Below are 16,245 nucleotides of genomic sequence, written 5' to 3'. Positions count from 1 at the left end.
TGTCTGGTTCAGGCTTAAAGTCTAGCGTAGGCAATCTTTTCTATACCAAAAAACAAACAAACAAAAAAATCCCAACCCAGAGATATTTTATAGCATTATTAGAAAAGCAGATGTTCTTGCTTTAGGCTTTGGGTCAGTAGTAGCCTTCCCTGGGGGAAAGGGGAGAGACTTATCCTTGCTGTTTGCTTTTCCTTTATGAATGGCTCACCTATTCTTCTTTAGAATCTAGGCTAGAGGGCCTTTCCACCCCCAAAAGATATTTCTTTGTCCCAGGCAACAAGTACCCAGGGACTCAGAACAGGTTTCTCTTAGCTAGCTAATTCCCTTAAGCTTAATTTTTAATTTGTAATAATTTTTCTGGCTCCTGGGGTTTGAGTTCTCTTGGGCAAACTTATTCCAGGTTGTGGTGAGCTACCTATAAACCTTAAGATTTTATTTTTTAAAGGCTAAGCTACACCCACTTAAGGATTTTGGCCCATTAATTGACAAGGGGCTCTAAGGTGCCAGGGTCTTCCATTATCTAAACTCTAATCCCTTCTGCTCTCCCAAGTAGTAGAGCAGAGAGAGCAATGTCATCAAGGTAAAGGGAGATCCATAGGATAAGGTCATTCTTTGTCTTTCCTACAGGCCTAGCCTATCTCTTTATATGCAGATACAGTTGGCAAATGCTTAAAATAAAGGTTTTCCACTTACCCTTATGATTTTTATTGCTGTTTTTCAAATGTATGTAGTGATTTTTAATATACAATATCATTTAATTTATAGTAGCTTTTAATTTGTTATTATTTAATTTATAGTAGCTTTTTGTTATGCATTTTTTTCAAAAGACAGAATCTAGTATCTTAATAAACTCACTACTTGGACTGAAAGAAGGCTTGAGTGGTCCAATTCTTTCGAGGCAGACCTCCACCCTGTAACCCTTGCATTTCAGGGTTCCCAGCACCCCTAGACCTCAACAGGCATATATACCTGTTGTATATGTCATAACCACAAACAAAGGTCCAATACATGCCAGGATATTCATAGCAGTACTCTTTGTGATAGCAAAAAAATTGGAAACAAAGTAGTTGCCCATCACTTGGGATACAGCTGAAAAAATTATAGAATATCAATGTAATGGAACTGTATTGTATAATAAGAAATGATAAATATATTTGAGGAGTTCAGAGAAACAAGATCTGCACGAAATTTAGAAAGATAAGCAGAACAAATATGCAGTAAGTAAAATATATAAAATGGAATTATTACTAAAAAGTCAAACTCTTGAGTATCAAGCAGTCAAGCAACCAATAAACATTTAAGTGCTTACTCTGTGTCAAGAACTGTGCTAACCACTACGGACACAAAAGAAAGACAAAAACCACAACTGTCCCTTCCCTCAATGAACTTACACACATTATAATAGGGAAGACAACATGTAAACAAATAGGTACATGCAAAATACATACTAAGCATAAACCAGATGGCTCAAGTGGCGAGGCAGACTAGAAGACCTCCTGCAGAAAATGGTATTTGAGCTGGGGCTTGAAAGAATTTAGGAATATCAAGAGGCAGATAAGAGAAGTCGAATTCTGAACATGGGTGACAGCCAATGAACAGGTACAATGTCAGCAGATGGAATGTTGTGTTCAAGGAACAGCAAGTAAATCAGTATCACTTTGTCATGGAGTTTGTGAAGGGAACTAATGTTTATGGAAAACTGGAAAAATAGGAAGGGGCTAGTTTGTAAAGAACCTCAAATGCCAAATGGAGGATTTTATATCTGACCCTGGAGATAAGACAGGACCCTCAGAGTGTACTGAACAGGGAGTGATAAAATCAGACTTATGCTTTAGGAAAACCATTAGCAGCTGTCAAGAGGATGTGAGGAGAAACTTGAAGCAAGAAGACCAATTAGGAGGCTATTATGATAGACCAGGCAAAAGGTGACTCCGAACTAGAGTGATGGCTGTTTGAGTGGAGAGAAGGGGACTGTAAAATTGGAAACTTATTTTAATTCTCTTTTTAAGACTTAATCAAGCTGGCGTGTGTTTAATACTCTCCTAAGGCCGTGGAAGTCCAAACTCCATACTTTTGTAACTTCACCACTACAATCCCAAGAAATCTGATTAAAGGCCAAGCTTCTGTCTTGTAATTACCTCCACTTAGGACTCAATTTTATTGTGATTGAATGTTCACCCTTTTATTGCCTACCTTTGTAATGTCTACCCCAAGCATGTGAAGATTTCTGCAGTAGAATAGGTGGATAAGAACAACTTCTTTCAAGGGCTTTGAAGTCAGCTGAGCTTGGTAGACAAAAAAGCCATCAAAGTCATCCACTGCATCCTGGGTCTTCGCCAGTCTTCTGACTTTGGTCTTGCCACTGGACTTCAATGACTCTGGAAGAGAGAGTAAGGCTGATGACTTTGTGTAACTCTACCTCACTCAAATCCAATTCACACTCAAGTAAAGAACTTACCTGTGATGTTATTGGTCTTCTTTAAAAACTAAGGACAAATAACAACCATCTTTGTAACCTCACTCACTACTCCCTTATCCTGAATTCAAGTTGCATTTCAGACTACACCAGTCTGCAGACTAATCCTGTCACTTGAGGATTATTCTCATCTCCCAATAAGGAAGTAATGGGGAAGAACTAAAGTGACTCATAACTCACCTCCTCATTAAAATGTCTACAAATTGGGTTTATCATGATATAATGTCATCAATAACCAATCAGAAGACAACTTCTACTGCTCTGTCATCATGCTAATTGTTATAAAAAACCTTGTCAGCCCTCACTCAGGGTCTTTGGACATTGACAGAGGCAACTGAACCAATTTAGAGGTTACTTCTTTTTGTTGTTCAGTGTTTTTCAGCCATGTCCAACTGTTTGTGACCCCATTTGGGGTTTTCTTGAGAAAAATAATAAAGCAATTTGCCATTTCCTTCTCCAGCTCATTTTACAGATGAGAACATTGAGGCAAACAGGGTGAAGTGACTTGCCTAGGGCCACACAGCTAGTAAGTGTCCCAGGCAAGATTTGAATTCAGGAAGTCTTCCTTACTCCAGGTCAGGTACTCTATCCACTGTGCCACCTAGCTGCCCCTGGTTATAGTGCTAGCCTAACTAATAAATTGATCATGTTCAACCTCGTCTCTTAGTTTACCTTAATTTTCAAACATAATAGGATTCATGGAAAATGTTGGGCAATTTATTGGATATGTGAGATGAATGAGAGTAAGGAGACAGGTTGTAAACCTGGAACACCAGAAAGACGGTAGTTCCCTCAACAGGAAAACAATGAAGTTCACAAGGTCGGAGGGGAAGGTGAGGTGATTTTTTTTTTTTTATATTTTTTTCCAACAACATGGACATTTTTAACATTCATTTTTTAGAATTCTGAATTCCAAATTTTCTACTTCCCCTGAAGGCAGGCAATTTGATATAGATTATACATGTGCAGTCATGGAAAATATTTCCATATTAGCCATGTTGCAGAAGAAAACACACCCTCCCCCCCAAAAAAAGGAAAATAAAGTAAAATAAGTATGCTTCGATATACATTTAGACTTCGTCAGTTCTTTCTCTAGAGGTGGATAGCACATTTCATCATAAGTCCTTTGAATTATTTTGGATCACTGGATTGCTGAGCATAGCTAAGTCATTCACATTTGATCATCATATAGTATTGCTATTACTATGTACAGTGTTCTGGTTCTACTAACTTCACTTTGCATCAGTTCATATAATTTCCCAGGTTTTTCTGAAATCATCTTGCTCATCATTTCTTATAGCACAACAGTATTCCATAGCAATCATATGCCACAATTTATTCAGCCACTCCCCAACTGACGGGGGCATCCCTTCAACTTCCAATTCTTTGCCACCACTAAAAGAACTGCTATAAATATTTGTGTACATATAGGTCCTTTTCCTTTTGTTTTCTTTTTTTTTTTTTAAACTTTCCCTGGGATACAGACCTGCCTGGTAGTAGGATTGCTGGGTCAAAGGGTATGCAGTTTTACAGCCCTTTGGGCATAGTTCCAAATTGCTTTCCAGGATGGCTGGAACAGTTCACAACTCCACCAACAGTGTGTAAGCGTACCAATTTTTCCATACCCCCCTACATCATTTATCATTTTCCTTTTCTGTCATATTAGCAAATCTGATAGGTGTGAGATGGTACCTCAGAGTTGTTTTAATTTATAGTGATTCAGAGCACTTTTTGTAAGACTATAAATAACTTTGACTTCTTCTGAAAACTGCCTGTTGATAACCTTTGACCATTTATCAATTGGGGAATGACTTGTATTCTTATAAATTTGACTCAGTTGTCTATATATTTGAGAAATGATGCCTTTATCAGAGAAACATTATAAAAAAAATTTCCCCCAGTTTTCTGCTTTCCTTGGCTGCATTAATTTTGTTTGTGTAAAATGTTTTTAATTTGCTATAATCAAAATTATCCATTTTACTTCCTATAATGCTCTCTGTCTTGTTTGGTTATAAATTCTTCCCTTATCCATAGATCTGACAAGTAAGATATCACATGCTCTCCTAATTTGCTTATGGTATACTCCTTCTAACTATCCTAATAATGATAAAGTTCTTAGGAATTACAAGTATCACCTTCCCCGGTAAAAACGTAAACTGTTAAACTTTATTGAAATCTGTTATGGTTTCTCTTTCCTGCTTACCTTTTTATGCTTCTCTTGAGTCTTGCATTTAAAAATTAAAATTTCTATTCAGTTCTGGTCTTTTCATAAGGAATACTCGAAAGTCCTCTATTTCATTCAATATCCATTTTTTTTCCCCATGAGGGATTATACTCAGTTTTGATGGGTTGGCTATTCTTGGCTGCAATTCTAGATCTTTTGCCTCTGGAATATCACATTCTAAATCTTCTGATCCTTTAATATAAAATCTGCTAAATCTTACTTTATCCTGACTGTGGCTCCATGATATTTGAATTATTTCTTTTTGGCTGTTTGCAGTCTTTTTTCTTTGACCTGGGAGTTCTGGAATGTGGCTATAAAATTCCTGGGAGTTTTCATTTTGGCATCTCTTTCAAGAGGTGCTTAGTGTATTCTTTTGATTTCTATTTTATCCCCTAGTTATAGAATATGAGGGCAGTTTTCCTCGATAATTTCTTGAAAGATGATGACTAGGCTCTTTTTTTGATCATAGCTTTCAGACAGTTCAACAATTCTTAAATTATCTCTCCTTGATCTAGTTTTCCAATGAGATGTTTCACATTTTCTTCTATTTTTTTTTCATTCTTTTGATTTTGTTTTATTGTTTCTTGATGTGTCATGGAGTCATTAGCTTCCACTTGCCCAATTCTAATTTAAAAGGAATTATTTCCTTCAATAAGGTTTTGTACCTCCTTTTCCATTTGGCCAATTTAACTTTTTCTTTTTTTTTTTTTTTTGGCAAGGTAATCAGGATTAAGTGACTTACCCATGGTCACATAGCCAGTGTCAGGTGTCTGAGGCCAGATTTGAATTCAGGTTCTCCTGACTCCAGGATCTGTGCTCTATCCACTGTGCCACCTAGCTGTCCCTTAATTTTGCTTTTTTAAAAATTCTTTTCTTCAGTGAATTTTTGTACCTCTGTTTCCATTTGGCCAATTCTGCTTTTATTTTTGTTTATTTTGTTTTTTTAGGCATTTGGGGTTAAGTGACTTGCCCAAGGTCACATAGCTGGTAAATATCAAGCATTTGGTCTGAGGCCGGATTTGAACTCAGGTCCTCCTGATTTCAGGGTCACTGCTCTATCCATTGCTCCACCTAGCTGCCCCCCAATTCCGCTTTTAAAGTTTTTCTCTTCAATGAATTTTGTGCCTCTTTTACTAGTTGGCCATTTCTGCTTTTTAAGGTGTTTTCCTTTTTTTTTTTTCCCATTCCTTCTTTACCAAGCTGTTGACTCTCTTTTCATAATTACCTTGTATCACTTTAATTTTTTTCCCCAATTTTTCCTCTACCTCTCTCATTTGACTTTTAAAATTATCTTTGAGCTCTTCCAGAAATTCTTTTTTTTCCTTTTTTTGTCCTGTGACCAATTCACATTTTTCCTTGAGGTTTTGCATGTAGCTCTCTTGATTTCACTGTCTTTTTCTGAGTTTTGTGTTTTGATCTTCCCTGTGACCACAGTAACTTGTTTGCTCATTTTCCAGCCTATTTCTTGACTTATAACTTCATGTTAAAGTTGGGCTGTGCTCTCAGGTGGACGGGACACCATTCTAAGCTTCAGGTTTTTCATGCTGCTGTTTTCAGAACAAGTATGGGGAGGGGGTGTGCTGGAAGTTTTCAGTTCTTCCAAGGTGGTATGATCTAAAGAGAGGTGTGGTCACTGTTCTCCTGGCCTATACGATCTGGTCCGTGTGCTTTTTCCACCCTGGAACTTTGACTAGGGCCCCTGCACCTCTACAGCCACAGGAGCTAGTGAGCTAGTGAGCTAGTGTTTCTCTTTGCCCCGGACTTTCACCCAGAGCTGTGTAGGGGTAATGCAACAGGGTCCTGCACCTAGTGCCAGCAAAGGGTCCTCTGTAATCTCCTTCTGACCAGTTGCCCAACCCCCTTGCCATCTGTGGGTTGAGAGCGCCCAAAGCTGCTCTTGTTGCTGATGCAGCTATCTCCAAGGCCTGCTGCTGGCTTGCCAGGATGCAGCCTGTGTAGCACAGCAAGCCCAACCACCATCTCGGTGAGACAGATGTTTTCCGTCAACCTCCTAAATTGTCTTGCCCTGGAAAATTATTTCACCCTGACCTTTTGTTGGTTCTGCTAGTGTAGAATTTGTTTTGAGGTGTTACTTTAAAGTTGCTAGGAGGGAAATCTGGGAGAGCTCAGGTAATCCCTGCCTTTACTTTGCCACCTGTGAGTTCTGTTTTAAACATACTGAGTTTGATATGCTTACAAGGCATCCAGTTAGGCAGTTGCAAACATCAGATTGAAGCTCAAGAGAGTGACTAGGGCTGAGTATATAGATCTAATAGTCCATCTTGATAGGGATTATAATTGAACTCATAGAAACTGATGACATCACCAAATGAGATACTACACCAAAAAAGAGAAGGCATAGGGGAAACTCTTGAGAAGGGTGAAGATCCAGCAAAAGAGACTGGGAAGGAACAGCAAGAAAAGTAGGAAAACTAAAAGAAAACAGTACTCTGAAAACCCCCAGTGGAAAGAAAATCCAGGGGGAGAAGGTGAACAACCATGTCAGAGACTACAGAAAGATCAAGAAAGACCTTTCCCAAAAGCCAGGATGCATGTCAGACTACACCTAGTGTTTATTAACTTTTCTATCAAAAATTACAAGATAGGTCACTTTTCCTAAGGAACCCACCAACCCATTCCTCTTTGTGGTTTTTTTGTTTGTTTGTTTGTTTTTTTGATGAGGCAATTGGGGTTAAGTGACTTGCCCAGAGTCATACAGCTAGTGAGTGTTATGTGTCTGAGGCCTAATTTGAACTCAGGTCCTCCTGACTCCAGAGCCAGTGCTCTATCCACTGCACCACCTAGCTGCCCCTCCATTCCTCTCTGTTAATGAAGATGAGAGCCAGAAAAGAATTTTCCTTTTTTGGTTCCGCTAGCTTTTGAAGGGTGGAATTGTCATTAAGGCAAGTAGAACTTATGAGCTGCTCTGCTTTTAGCAGAGAGAGCTCTGGCAGATGTCCAACCAACTGAAGTCTCCCCTCACTACTGCATCATGCCCCTATGACACATGTGTGAGCTACTTCCCAAACAAATCTTTTTCCTTCTGTTATGGTAGAATGTGGTATATGTTACACAGCAAAACTGTTTCTATTTCTCCTTCAACTAGGTGCTTTACATCTTCTCCCCACACCTACACCCAGTTCCTCAGATGATTATAGCTTCTTAATATACCCTTGTTCAGGACTGGGTCTGACTCAGGCCAGTTCCCTGGTAGTTTAGGTTCAATATTAGAACAAAAGGAGAAACCTGTGTGATTCAGCATTAAGGAAAAAAAAAAGATTTACTTAGTCTTGGCAGGAGAATATCAATAAGGATAGGCACTGAAGACAGTTTAAGTTGATTCAGCTGAGTGACACTCCTTTGCCTCTAAAGTCTTCTGTTTGACTTTTTAAAGCTCATCACAACCTGCTTCCTTCCTACCTTTCTTACACATTTCTCCTTGCCTCAAATTCTACAATCCAGTCCTACTGGATTGTACAGCGGATAGAGTGCTGGCTCTGGGGTCAAGAAGACTTGAGTTTAAATCCAGGCCCAGACACTCATTAACTGTGTGACCTTGGGCAAATCACCTAACCTGCCTGCCTCACTTTCCTCAATTATAAATGGGAATCATAATAGCACCTACCTCCCAGGATTGTAGTAAGGCTCAAGTGAGATAATTTTAAAGCACTTAGCACAGTGCAAAGCACACAATAGGTGCTTGTAAGATAAACGTTTGTTCTTTCTTCTCTTCCCCCTTCAGCACATATGATATGAGCTATCTTGTCTCACATATATGTAACACACTCCCTTATCACCTTAGTCTCTTGGAATTCCTGCTTTTCTCAGCTCAAATAACAGTTCTAAGTAAATGAAGCCATTTCTGCTCTCTTAGACTGCTTGTGATCTCCTTCACACAACTACCTTGTATTCATTTTGTATATCTCATGTATCCATGTTGTCTCCCCATAGTTCTGTGAGACCAGGGACTAACTACTTCATTTTAGTCTCTGTATCCTCAAGGATTAGCACAGTACCCAGCACACAGTAAGTGTATAATAAGTCTTACTGATTGATTTACAATGCTACTAAATCTGCCTTCCTCTCCTTTATTTATTCCGTGCCTTCTGAATAATTAGAGCTAGCATTTATACAGTGCTTTAATGTTTGCAAAGTTTGTTATCTCATTTGATCATCACAAAAACCTATGAGGCAGGTGTTATTATCCCCATTTTACAGGTGAGAAAATTGAAGCTTAGGAAGGGTGATGTGCTCAGGGTCACACAGATAGTATCTGAGGCAGAATTTTTTTTCTTTCATTTTTAAATTGCAGTTTTTCAGTTAATGAAAATACACCTTCTCTTCCAACAACACCCCATGTGAAGAAGAAAAGAAAATCGTTGTAACAAACATGCACAGTCAAGCAAAACTAATTCACACATTGGCCACGTCCAAAAGAAAATGTCTAAATCTGTACCCGCAGACCCTATCTCTCTCAAGAGGTGGGTAGCCTGTGTTTCATCATAAGTCCTCTGGAACTGTGGTTGGTCTTTGTGTTGATCAGAGTTCTTAATTCTTAAGTCTTTTCAAAGTTGTTTGTCTTTACGATATGTAGTAAATTGTTCATCTGGTTATTTACTTTACTCTGCATCAGTTCAAAAAAGTCTTTCTAGGTTTCTGTGAAACCATCCCCTTTATAATTTTCTTAGAGCACAATTGTATTCCATTGCCTTCATATACTATAATTTATGTGACCATCCCCATTTGATGGGTACTACTTTTAATATCCAAGACTTATGGGTCTTTTTCCTCTTTCTTTGATCTCTTTGAGATATAGACCAGTGGTATCACTGGGTCAAAGGTATGCATGGTTTATTAACCTTTGGGGAATAGTTCCAAATTCTTTTCCAGAACAGCTGGCCTAGTTCACAGCTTCACCAACAATTCATTAGCATACCTGTTTTACCACACCCCTCTAGCATTTGTCATTTTCCTTTTTTGCCAGTGTAGTTAATCTGATAGGTGTGAGGCGATACCTCAGAGCTGTTTTTAATTTGAAGGGTTTGGAGTATTGTTTCACATGGTTATTGACAGCTTGGATTTTTGACTCTAAAGACTGCCTATTCGTATCCTTTGACCAATTATCATTTGGGGAATGGCTCAGGCAGTGTGCTGAGTACTTTACAGTTATTATCTTATTTGATCCTCATAACAACACCATGAGGTAGGTACTTTTATTATTTACATTTTGAGATGAGGAAACTGAAACAAACAGGAATTGAGCAATCTGTTCAGGGTAAAACAGCTAAGTGTCTGAGGCTGCCTTTGAACTCAGGTCTTTCTGACTGTAGGCTCAGTTTTATCCACTGCATAACACAATCAGCTTCTCATACACCTTAGAAATGAGAAATTTGCTGCAAAGATTTTTCCCCCTGTTACCTGCTTCTAATTTTATCTGCATTAGTTTTGTTGGTGCAAAAACTTTTATGTTTCCAAACTGTCCATTTTACCTTCTATGATGCTCTCTACCCCTTGATTTGTCATGAATTCTTCCCCGTGCTCATCAGAGGCAGAATTTTAATATAAGTCTCCTTTATTCAAGTTTCAGCACCCTATCCTGTATGCCCGTTTCTGTTATGGGTCTCAACCCACCAAGTCTTAGTGATAACTATTGTCAAATTTGTCCCTGTGTGTTAGGCTGTTTGGTTCACATTGTTACCAATACTTTGTATATCTATATATAAACATTTAAGGCTATGTAGTTTATTTCTGGATATTTTTTTGTATTTTGTGTAACATTAACTACTGGTATCTCTATTACAATTTTCCTGTGTTACAGTGGCTACTCTTTATGATATCTAGCTTATTAAATATACTTAAGTATATTTCTCCTTGCCATTCTTTTTTACTTTTAAGCCACTTTGCTTATATTCCAGGCAAATGTGTTTTTACCAGACATTGTTGGCTGTAGTGCATCCCTGAAATAAGAACCCAGTATTCCTTTTTTTTTTTTTAAATTTTTAAACAGAATTTCAGATCTGGTCCTCATCGTCTTCTTTACCAGCTGTCCATTAACAAAATCTGATTCTCCCTTCTGAGGCATCAGAGAGGTAGCCATGATGAAAGTATTACTATACCCATCAGTTTTTCAGTTTCATAACCCTTCAGACTTCATAGAGCTTTCTAGATTCTTACAATAGTATTATTTGTCCCAACATTAATCATCTGAAGTGGGACAGTTACACGGTTAGATAATTCTCCGCTAAGTTGTACATATGTGACCCATGAAGACAGCATATTCTTTTGATTCTTGTAAGGCCAATAAACAACTGTCCAAGTACCACTAAGCAGGGAGTTATCAGCTACCACTTTTCCATTTTTCTTCTTCTTCTTATTGGATAATAGACAGCTATAGTTCCATGTTGTTATTTCTTGCAAAGTAAGCAATTGCTTTCTCAGAGAGATGAAGCTATGAGAAAGGGTTCACATTTACTACTCAGAAAAACTGATTGTAGGATTGAATTAAATTAGCTTTCAGTGTTCAGTGCTCCTTCTTGTGCCATATTATTTCCCTCCTCCAATCTCCTAAACAAAGGTCAGGAATCTGCTTGGTGTCTTTAGATCTTTTCCCTTTGTTTCTAACCTATCTTGTTTTATTTTGTAAGGAACACTTCATTTTTCTGGAAAACTTGGAGAGCCAAGAGTATTCCCTTGAGCAGGAGCAATGGACTGTTCCAGAGGGACAGATTTTGATGTAAAGAAAAACTTCCTAAAGATTAGAGCTGTCCAAAAGTAATCAAATCAACACTACCAAAACACTCCTCCCTGACCATCATTCCTCCTGTAAGTGTTGTCTTGCTTTTTCAGAAAGGGAACTCCTTGAGAGCAAGGACTGTCTTGCTTGTATTTGTATGATGTGAAAATTAATTATTGAGCCTGTATTTTATATTTTATTGCACTCTGTAATTGATTCTAATCTGTAACCATATTTCGTATTCTATGTAAGAAATCTATGCCTTTTCTTTGTCTACGAATGAAGAAGCTCATGAGTTAAAAAAATTCAGTCTTCCTCTCTCAAGTTAGATGCAAAGGTTTAAGCTTTCCCACAATCACTGCTAATTAAAGAAAAAGTCTGAACTAAAGTTTAGGAGTTCAATACTCTCATAAAGCACTTTAAAGGAACTGTTATTCTAGCACTACCTACAAATCATGTTGTGCCTCCTAACTCCAGGATATCTGTGTGCTATCCCTGAGAGCAGACAAGTTGACTTTGTCCCATCTTAGCCTCATCCTTGCCAATTAAAGATGGTCTTATCTCATTCTCAGGCACCTGTAAGTCTGCTATGCCTGGTCCACTATCAACACATCACCATCAGCTAAGTACCTTCTGAATATTCAGTCAGATATAACCTGGTGTTTAAAATTGTACATAAAAATCTCATTACCTTTCATGGAATAGCAGAAGGGTAATCATTATATTACAAAGATAAACCTTAAAATAATCCTGGAGAACTCAACCAATCAACTATACTGGAAATGAATGACTCTAACAATCAGTCAGTCAGTCAACTAGCATTTATTAATCACTATATAACAGGCTCTGTAGTAAGCACTGGGGATATAAATAAAGGTACAAACCATAACCAATCAATCCTTTGTCTCAAGGAGCTCAGTCTAATCAGGGAAAAACAAGATATAGACAGGATAAACTGGGAGTCAACTCAGAGACAGTGCTGAGATTAAGGGAGGACTGGAAAAGGCTTATTACAGAAGATGGAATTCTAGCTAAGAGCTGCATCACTATCAGGATGCAACTGGTCCCACAAATCCATAAAAAGCATTTCTGTAAGACAGAGAGAGTGTGTCGTGTGTGTGTGTGTGTGTGTGTGTGTGTGTGTGTGTGTGTGTGTATGTGTGTGCCTCACTGTGAAAACCCCTTGCCTTAACATAACCAATTATGATTCCTCATCCCCATGATGTTGCCAGCCCTATGATCTCCTCACCTCTTCTGTTCTATTCTTTGTTCTATGCTTATCAAAAGGAGTTGCATCTTCAGTTCTTGGTCTTTGCCTAGAAACTGAGGCAAGTCATTGATCTCTTTATAAATAGGTTCAGTGCCCTAGTAGTAAACTGTTATATTGCTTAGAGAGAATATGCCTCAATCTATCTTTTTATTGAATTTCAGTTGAGACAATCCCCAGTGCTTAGCACAATGCCTGGCAGTAGAAAGCTCTGACAAAGTGAAAGAGGCAGCCTCAGATGGTAGTTAGTGAATTCTTGAGTGGTGGAGTTTTTCAAGCAGAAATTAATAAATGTTATTATTAGGTAGAAGCAGTTAATTGCATCTACTTCTTTTCAAAGTACTTTTCACTTGATACTTCACCCAAGAGGAGTGGTAAATCAGCAATATCACTGGATAACAACAAATATAGTAGAAGATTAATTTAACTAGAAACCAGTGAATCTGAGTTCTAGTTCCCACTCTACTGTATCTGGATTTGTGAGACTTAATTTTTCTGATGTTAAATTTTCCCCACTAGAAAATGAAGGGTTGGATGAAATGGTAGTAGTATAAATAAAAAGAAAACTAGTATAAATGCTTCCAAAATTCCAGGTAACTGACTTAGAATATTATATTGATTTTGAAATAATTCCTCTACAACAAAAGTCTGGAGAGGAAATAACTCATTAAGATGCCATTTGGACTTGTCCTTTCCTGCATTTAGATTCTGTGATATCCAATTCAAGAAGTTCATCTCCAATAGCTGGGGAATTATTTGAAAAGCTATGTTAGAAAAAATAGACATTTACATAATTTAAACACTAAGCTAATGTTTTTTTGATATTTTCGTTAACAGCAGTTTTTTACAAAAAATATAAACAATATTTTAATATTTTAATTATTTCAGCTATATATGTAGATAGAGGGGCAGGGAAGTTTAGCTGGAGAAATACGAAAAATGTAGCATGCCTGAAAAGAACTAAAAATTTTATCAGCTCACAAAAATTATTTCTTAGCCAGCTATCTATTCCCCACCCATGTGAAGTTTCAAAAAGAGTGAAATAAATGTAATAAGCACACTTGAATACTCACTCTGCATGTATTTATAGCTGTAGGCAAGGAAAAATTAATATATATAATAATACATATGGTTAATGTTTAATTATTATTACAGGTGATCCAATATTGTCATCTTTTAAAAACTAATATAAATGCTTCTAACAGACTACACAAACACATTTTTCCTCTTCTATATGTCTAATATAGTCACTAAGACTCACCCATGAAAGCTCCAAGGATGCTTATCCAAATTCCCACTCCCACTGAAAAGTCAAATCCTCAGAGCTTGGCTGTGTCTTCCCTGAAGGGTTCTAGGGGTAACCCTGAAGACTCAACAAGACGTGTTTCCCACAAAGATTATCAGCCAAGGTTAGCCAGGTCAAATAGTTATTGGTTTTTTTGTTTTGTTTTGAGAAAGGGTTATTTTCCAAAATGGTACAGTAACACAGGTGGTATAACTGTTGTACAAAGTCTGGGGAAGAGTGGCCTCAAACTTAGCAGATGTGTCAGAGGAATAACTCACACAGCTCCCTGTTTCTCAAAGTCCTTTCATCTTCTCTATCGAATGCTCAGGAAGTTCCCCTTAAGCACAGAAGATCTATCTTCCATTTGTCCATGGCTCCTGATGCATGATACAGTTGATGAGAAGACGTAGTTTTGGACAATGATGGGAAATCCAATGTTCTCCAAATCCTTCTAAACTGGAAAGCGCCCACCTGTGGGGCGAGGTGTGGGGGAATGGGACTCTCCCTCCTTCCAGGCAGTTCCTCAGGGATATACTAGAAAGCCAGAGGCTCCAATTCTGGAATCCAATCCCCTTTCCACTTGCTGGATAATTTATAGATGACCTTTGGGTGTGCCTAAGTTTCCTCTAATTATTAGAACAGACTTCCTGTCTGGCATCATTTCATTTCACCCAGAGGTTTTCAAAAACTCTTCACTCTTAGTCTGTGGTCTTTTAATTGATTGATTAAGACTTGTTTTCATCTAGTTAACACATCAAAGCTAAAATGGGGTGAAATAGTTTGGATTTCATTTATATAAATAACATTTACTGACTTAAGATCATAGGGTCCATTGGTTCCCAAAGTTAATCAGCAAAGATTTAGGGCAAGGGTGGGGATCCTGCAGCCTCAAGGCCACAGGTGGCTGTCTAGGTCCTCAAGTGTTGGCCTTTTGACTGAATCCAAACTTCAAATAACAAATCTCCATAATAAAAGGATTTGTTCAGTAAAACTTGGACTCAGTCAAAAGGCTGAACCCAAGGACCTAGAAGACCACATGTGGCCTCGAGACCACAGGCTCCCCACCCCAGATTTAAGGTATAGTACATATTCCCTACAGAAGTTTTACTCTACAAAGGTCATCATCTAGTTCTACGTATTTCAAAGTGAAGTCATCTCAATAAATAATAATAAATAATAAATATTTATTAATTACCTACGGACCAAGACTGCTATGCATTAAGGATATAAGCCCCACCCCCAAAATAAAACAAAACAAAACCCTCTGTCCCCTAGGAAGTTACAGTCAACATGCAAACATAAACAAGATAATATATAGGATAAATTGGAAATAATCTCACAGGGAAGGAACTAGCATCAAGAAGAATCAGAAAAAAGGCTTCTTGCAGAAGGTGGGGTTTTAGCTGAGACTAAGGAAGGAAGCTAAGAGACAGATATGAAAAAGGAGGGCATTCCCTGAAAGGAGGAGATGCAATAAAAGGCAGTCAGGCTGAAATGTCTTGTTTGAGAAACAGGAAGGTCAGTGTCACTAGAACATAGGTGGAGGCAGAGTAAAGTGTAAGATGACCGGAAAGGTAGGAAAGGGCCCGATTGTAAAAACCTTTTAATGTCAAAAAGGGTGGATTTTACATTTGATCCTGCCACTGGAGTTTACTGAGGGGGGGGGAGACTGGATGTGGGAGATGAAGTGGTCAGACCTGCCATTTTGAAAGATTAATTTGACTGGGGAGGGGGGCGGATTTAAAAAAATACTTAACTCAAATTCAAAGTAAAACTTGATTAATTTTGACTTTGCTAACTAATTAGCAGTTTGTAATATTATGCACGGGGACTATCCTAATGTTTCCCTTTGCTCCTTTATCTGAAGAAAGTATTTGCTCAGAGTACAAAGGATTTCAAGGAAGACATTTTAAACTACTTTCAGAGAACAAACTATCTTCAAGTGTGGACCCTATGTACTATCCGTCTGTTGGATATTTGTTGTGCTAATTACAAACCATTTTGATGATTTCCTTAAAGCAGATACACCTAAGGAATTCGACTTTGCAACATTTTTATCAGTTTGATACTTTGAACCTCATTTTTCTTTAAAGGTCACTTTTTAAAAAAGTGATTTTGGCTTAACTAGTTAATTTTCATGTTCTAGAGGAGGCAGGAACTCAGAGTGGTGTAGCCCTTCTCTAAGCATTTCTAGAAGGCTTTGGGACTCATCAATTGCCCTCCTTCCCACTCCATCCTATTCCCCCCAAAAGTGCGGTAA

General features: G+C 38.0%; 1 protein-coding gene across 2 annotated transcripts in view; it reads right to left on the bottom strand.

The window, feature by feature from the left end:
• Positions 1-14,918, bottom strand: part of HENMT1 (HEN methyltransferase 1) — a 57,750-nt gene extending 42,832 nt beyond the window's left edge. The window contains exons 1-2 of one of the 2 annotated variants that reach the window (XM_027856722.1): positions 13,962-14,918; positions 2,194-2,378 (exon numbers count right to left, since the gene is read on the bottom strand). In XM_027856722.1, coding sequence (XP_027712523.1) covers positions 2,194-2,378; positions 13,962-13,965 — 189 coding nt within the window. In that variant the 5' untranslated portion in view covers positions 13,966-14,918. Of the gene's footprint in view, positions 1-2,193; positions 2,379-13,961 lie in introns of those variants that run through there. The other variant, XR_003568622.1, reaches the window with a different exon arrangement.
• Between the last annotated feature and the right edge of the window lie 1,327 nt (positions 14,919-16,245).

This window comes from Vombatus ursinus, unplaced genomic scaffold, assembly GCF_900497805.2.
Source record: "Vombatus ursinus unplaced genomic scaffold, bare-nosed wombat genome assembly UNPS02011613.1, whole genome shotgun sequence".
In the NCBI taxonomy this organism is placed as follows: Eukaryota; Metazoa; Chordata; class Mammalia; order Diprotodontia; family Vombatidae; genus Vombatus; species Vombatus ursinus.
Note: the sequence above shows the minus strand (reverse complement) of the source record. Positions and strands in the feature narration are given on the sequence as shown.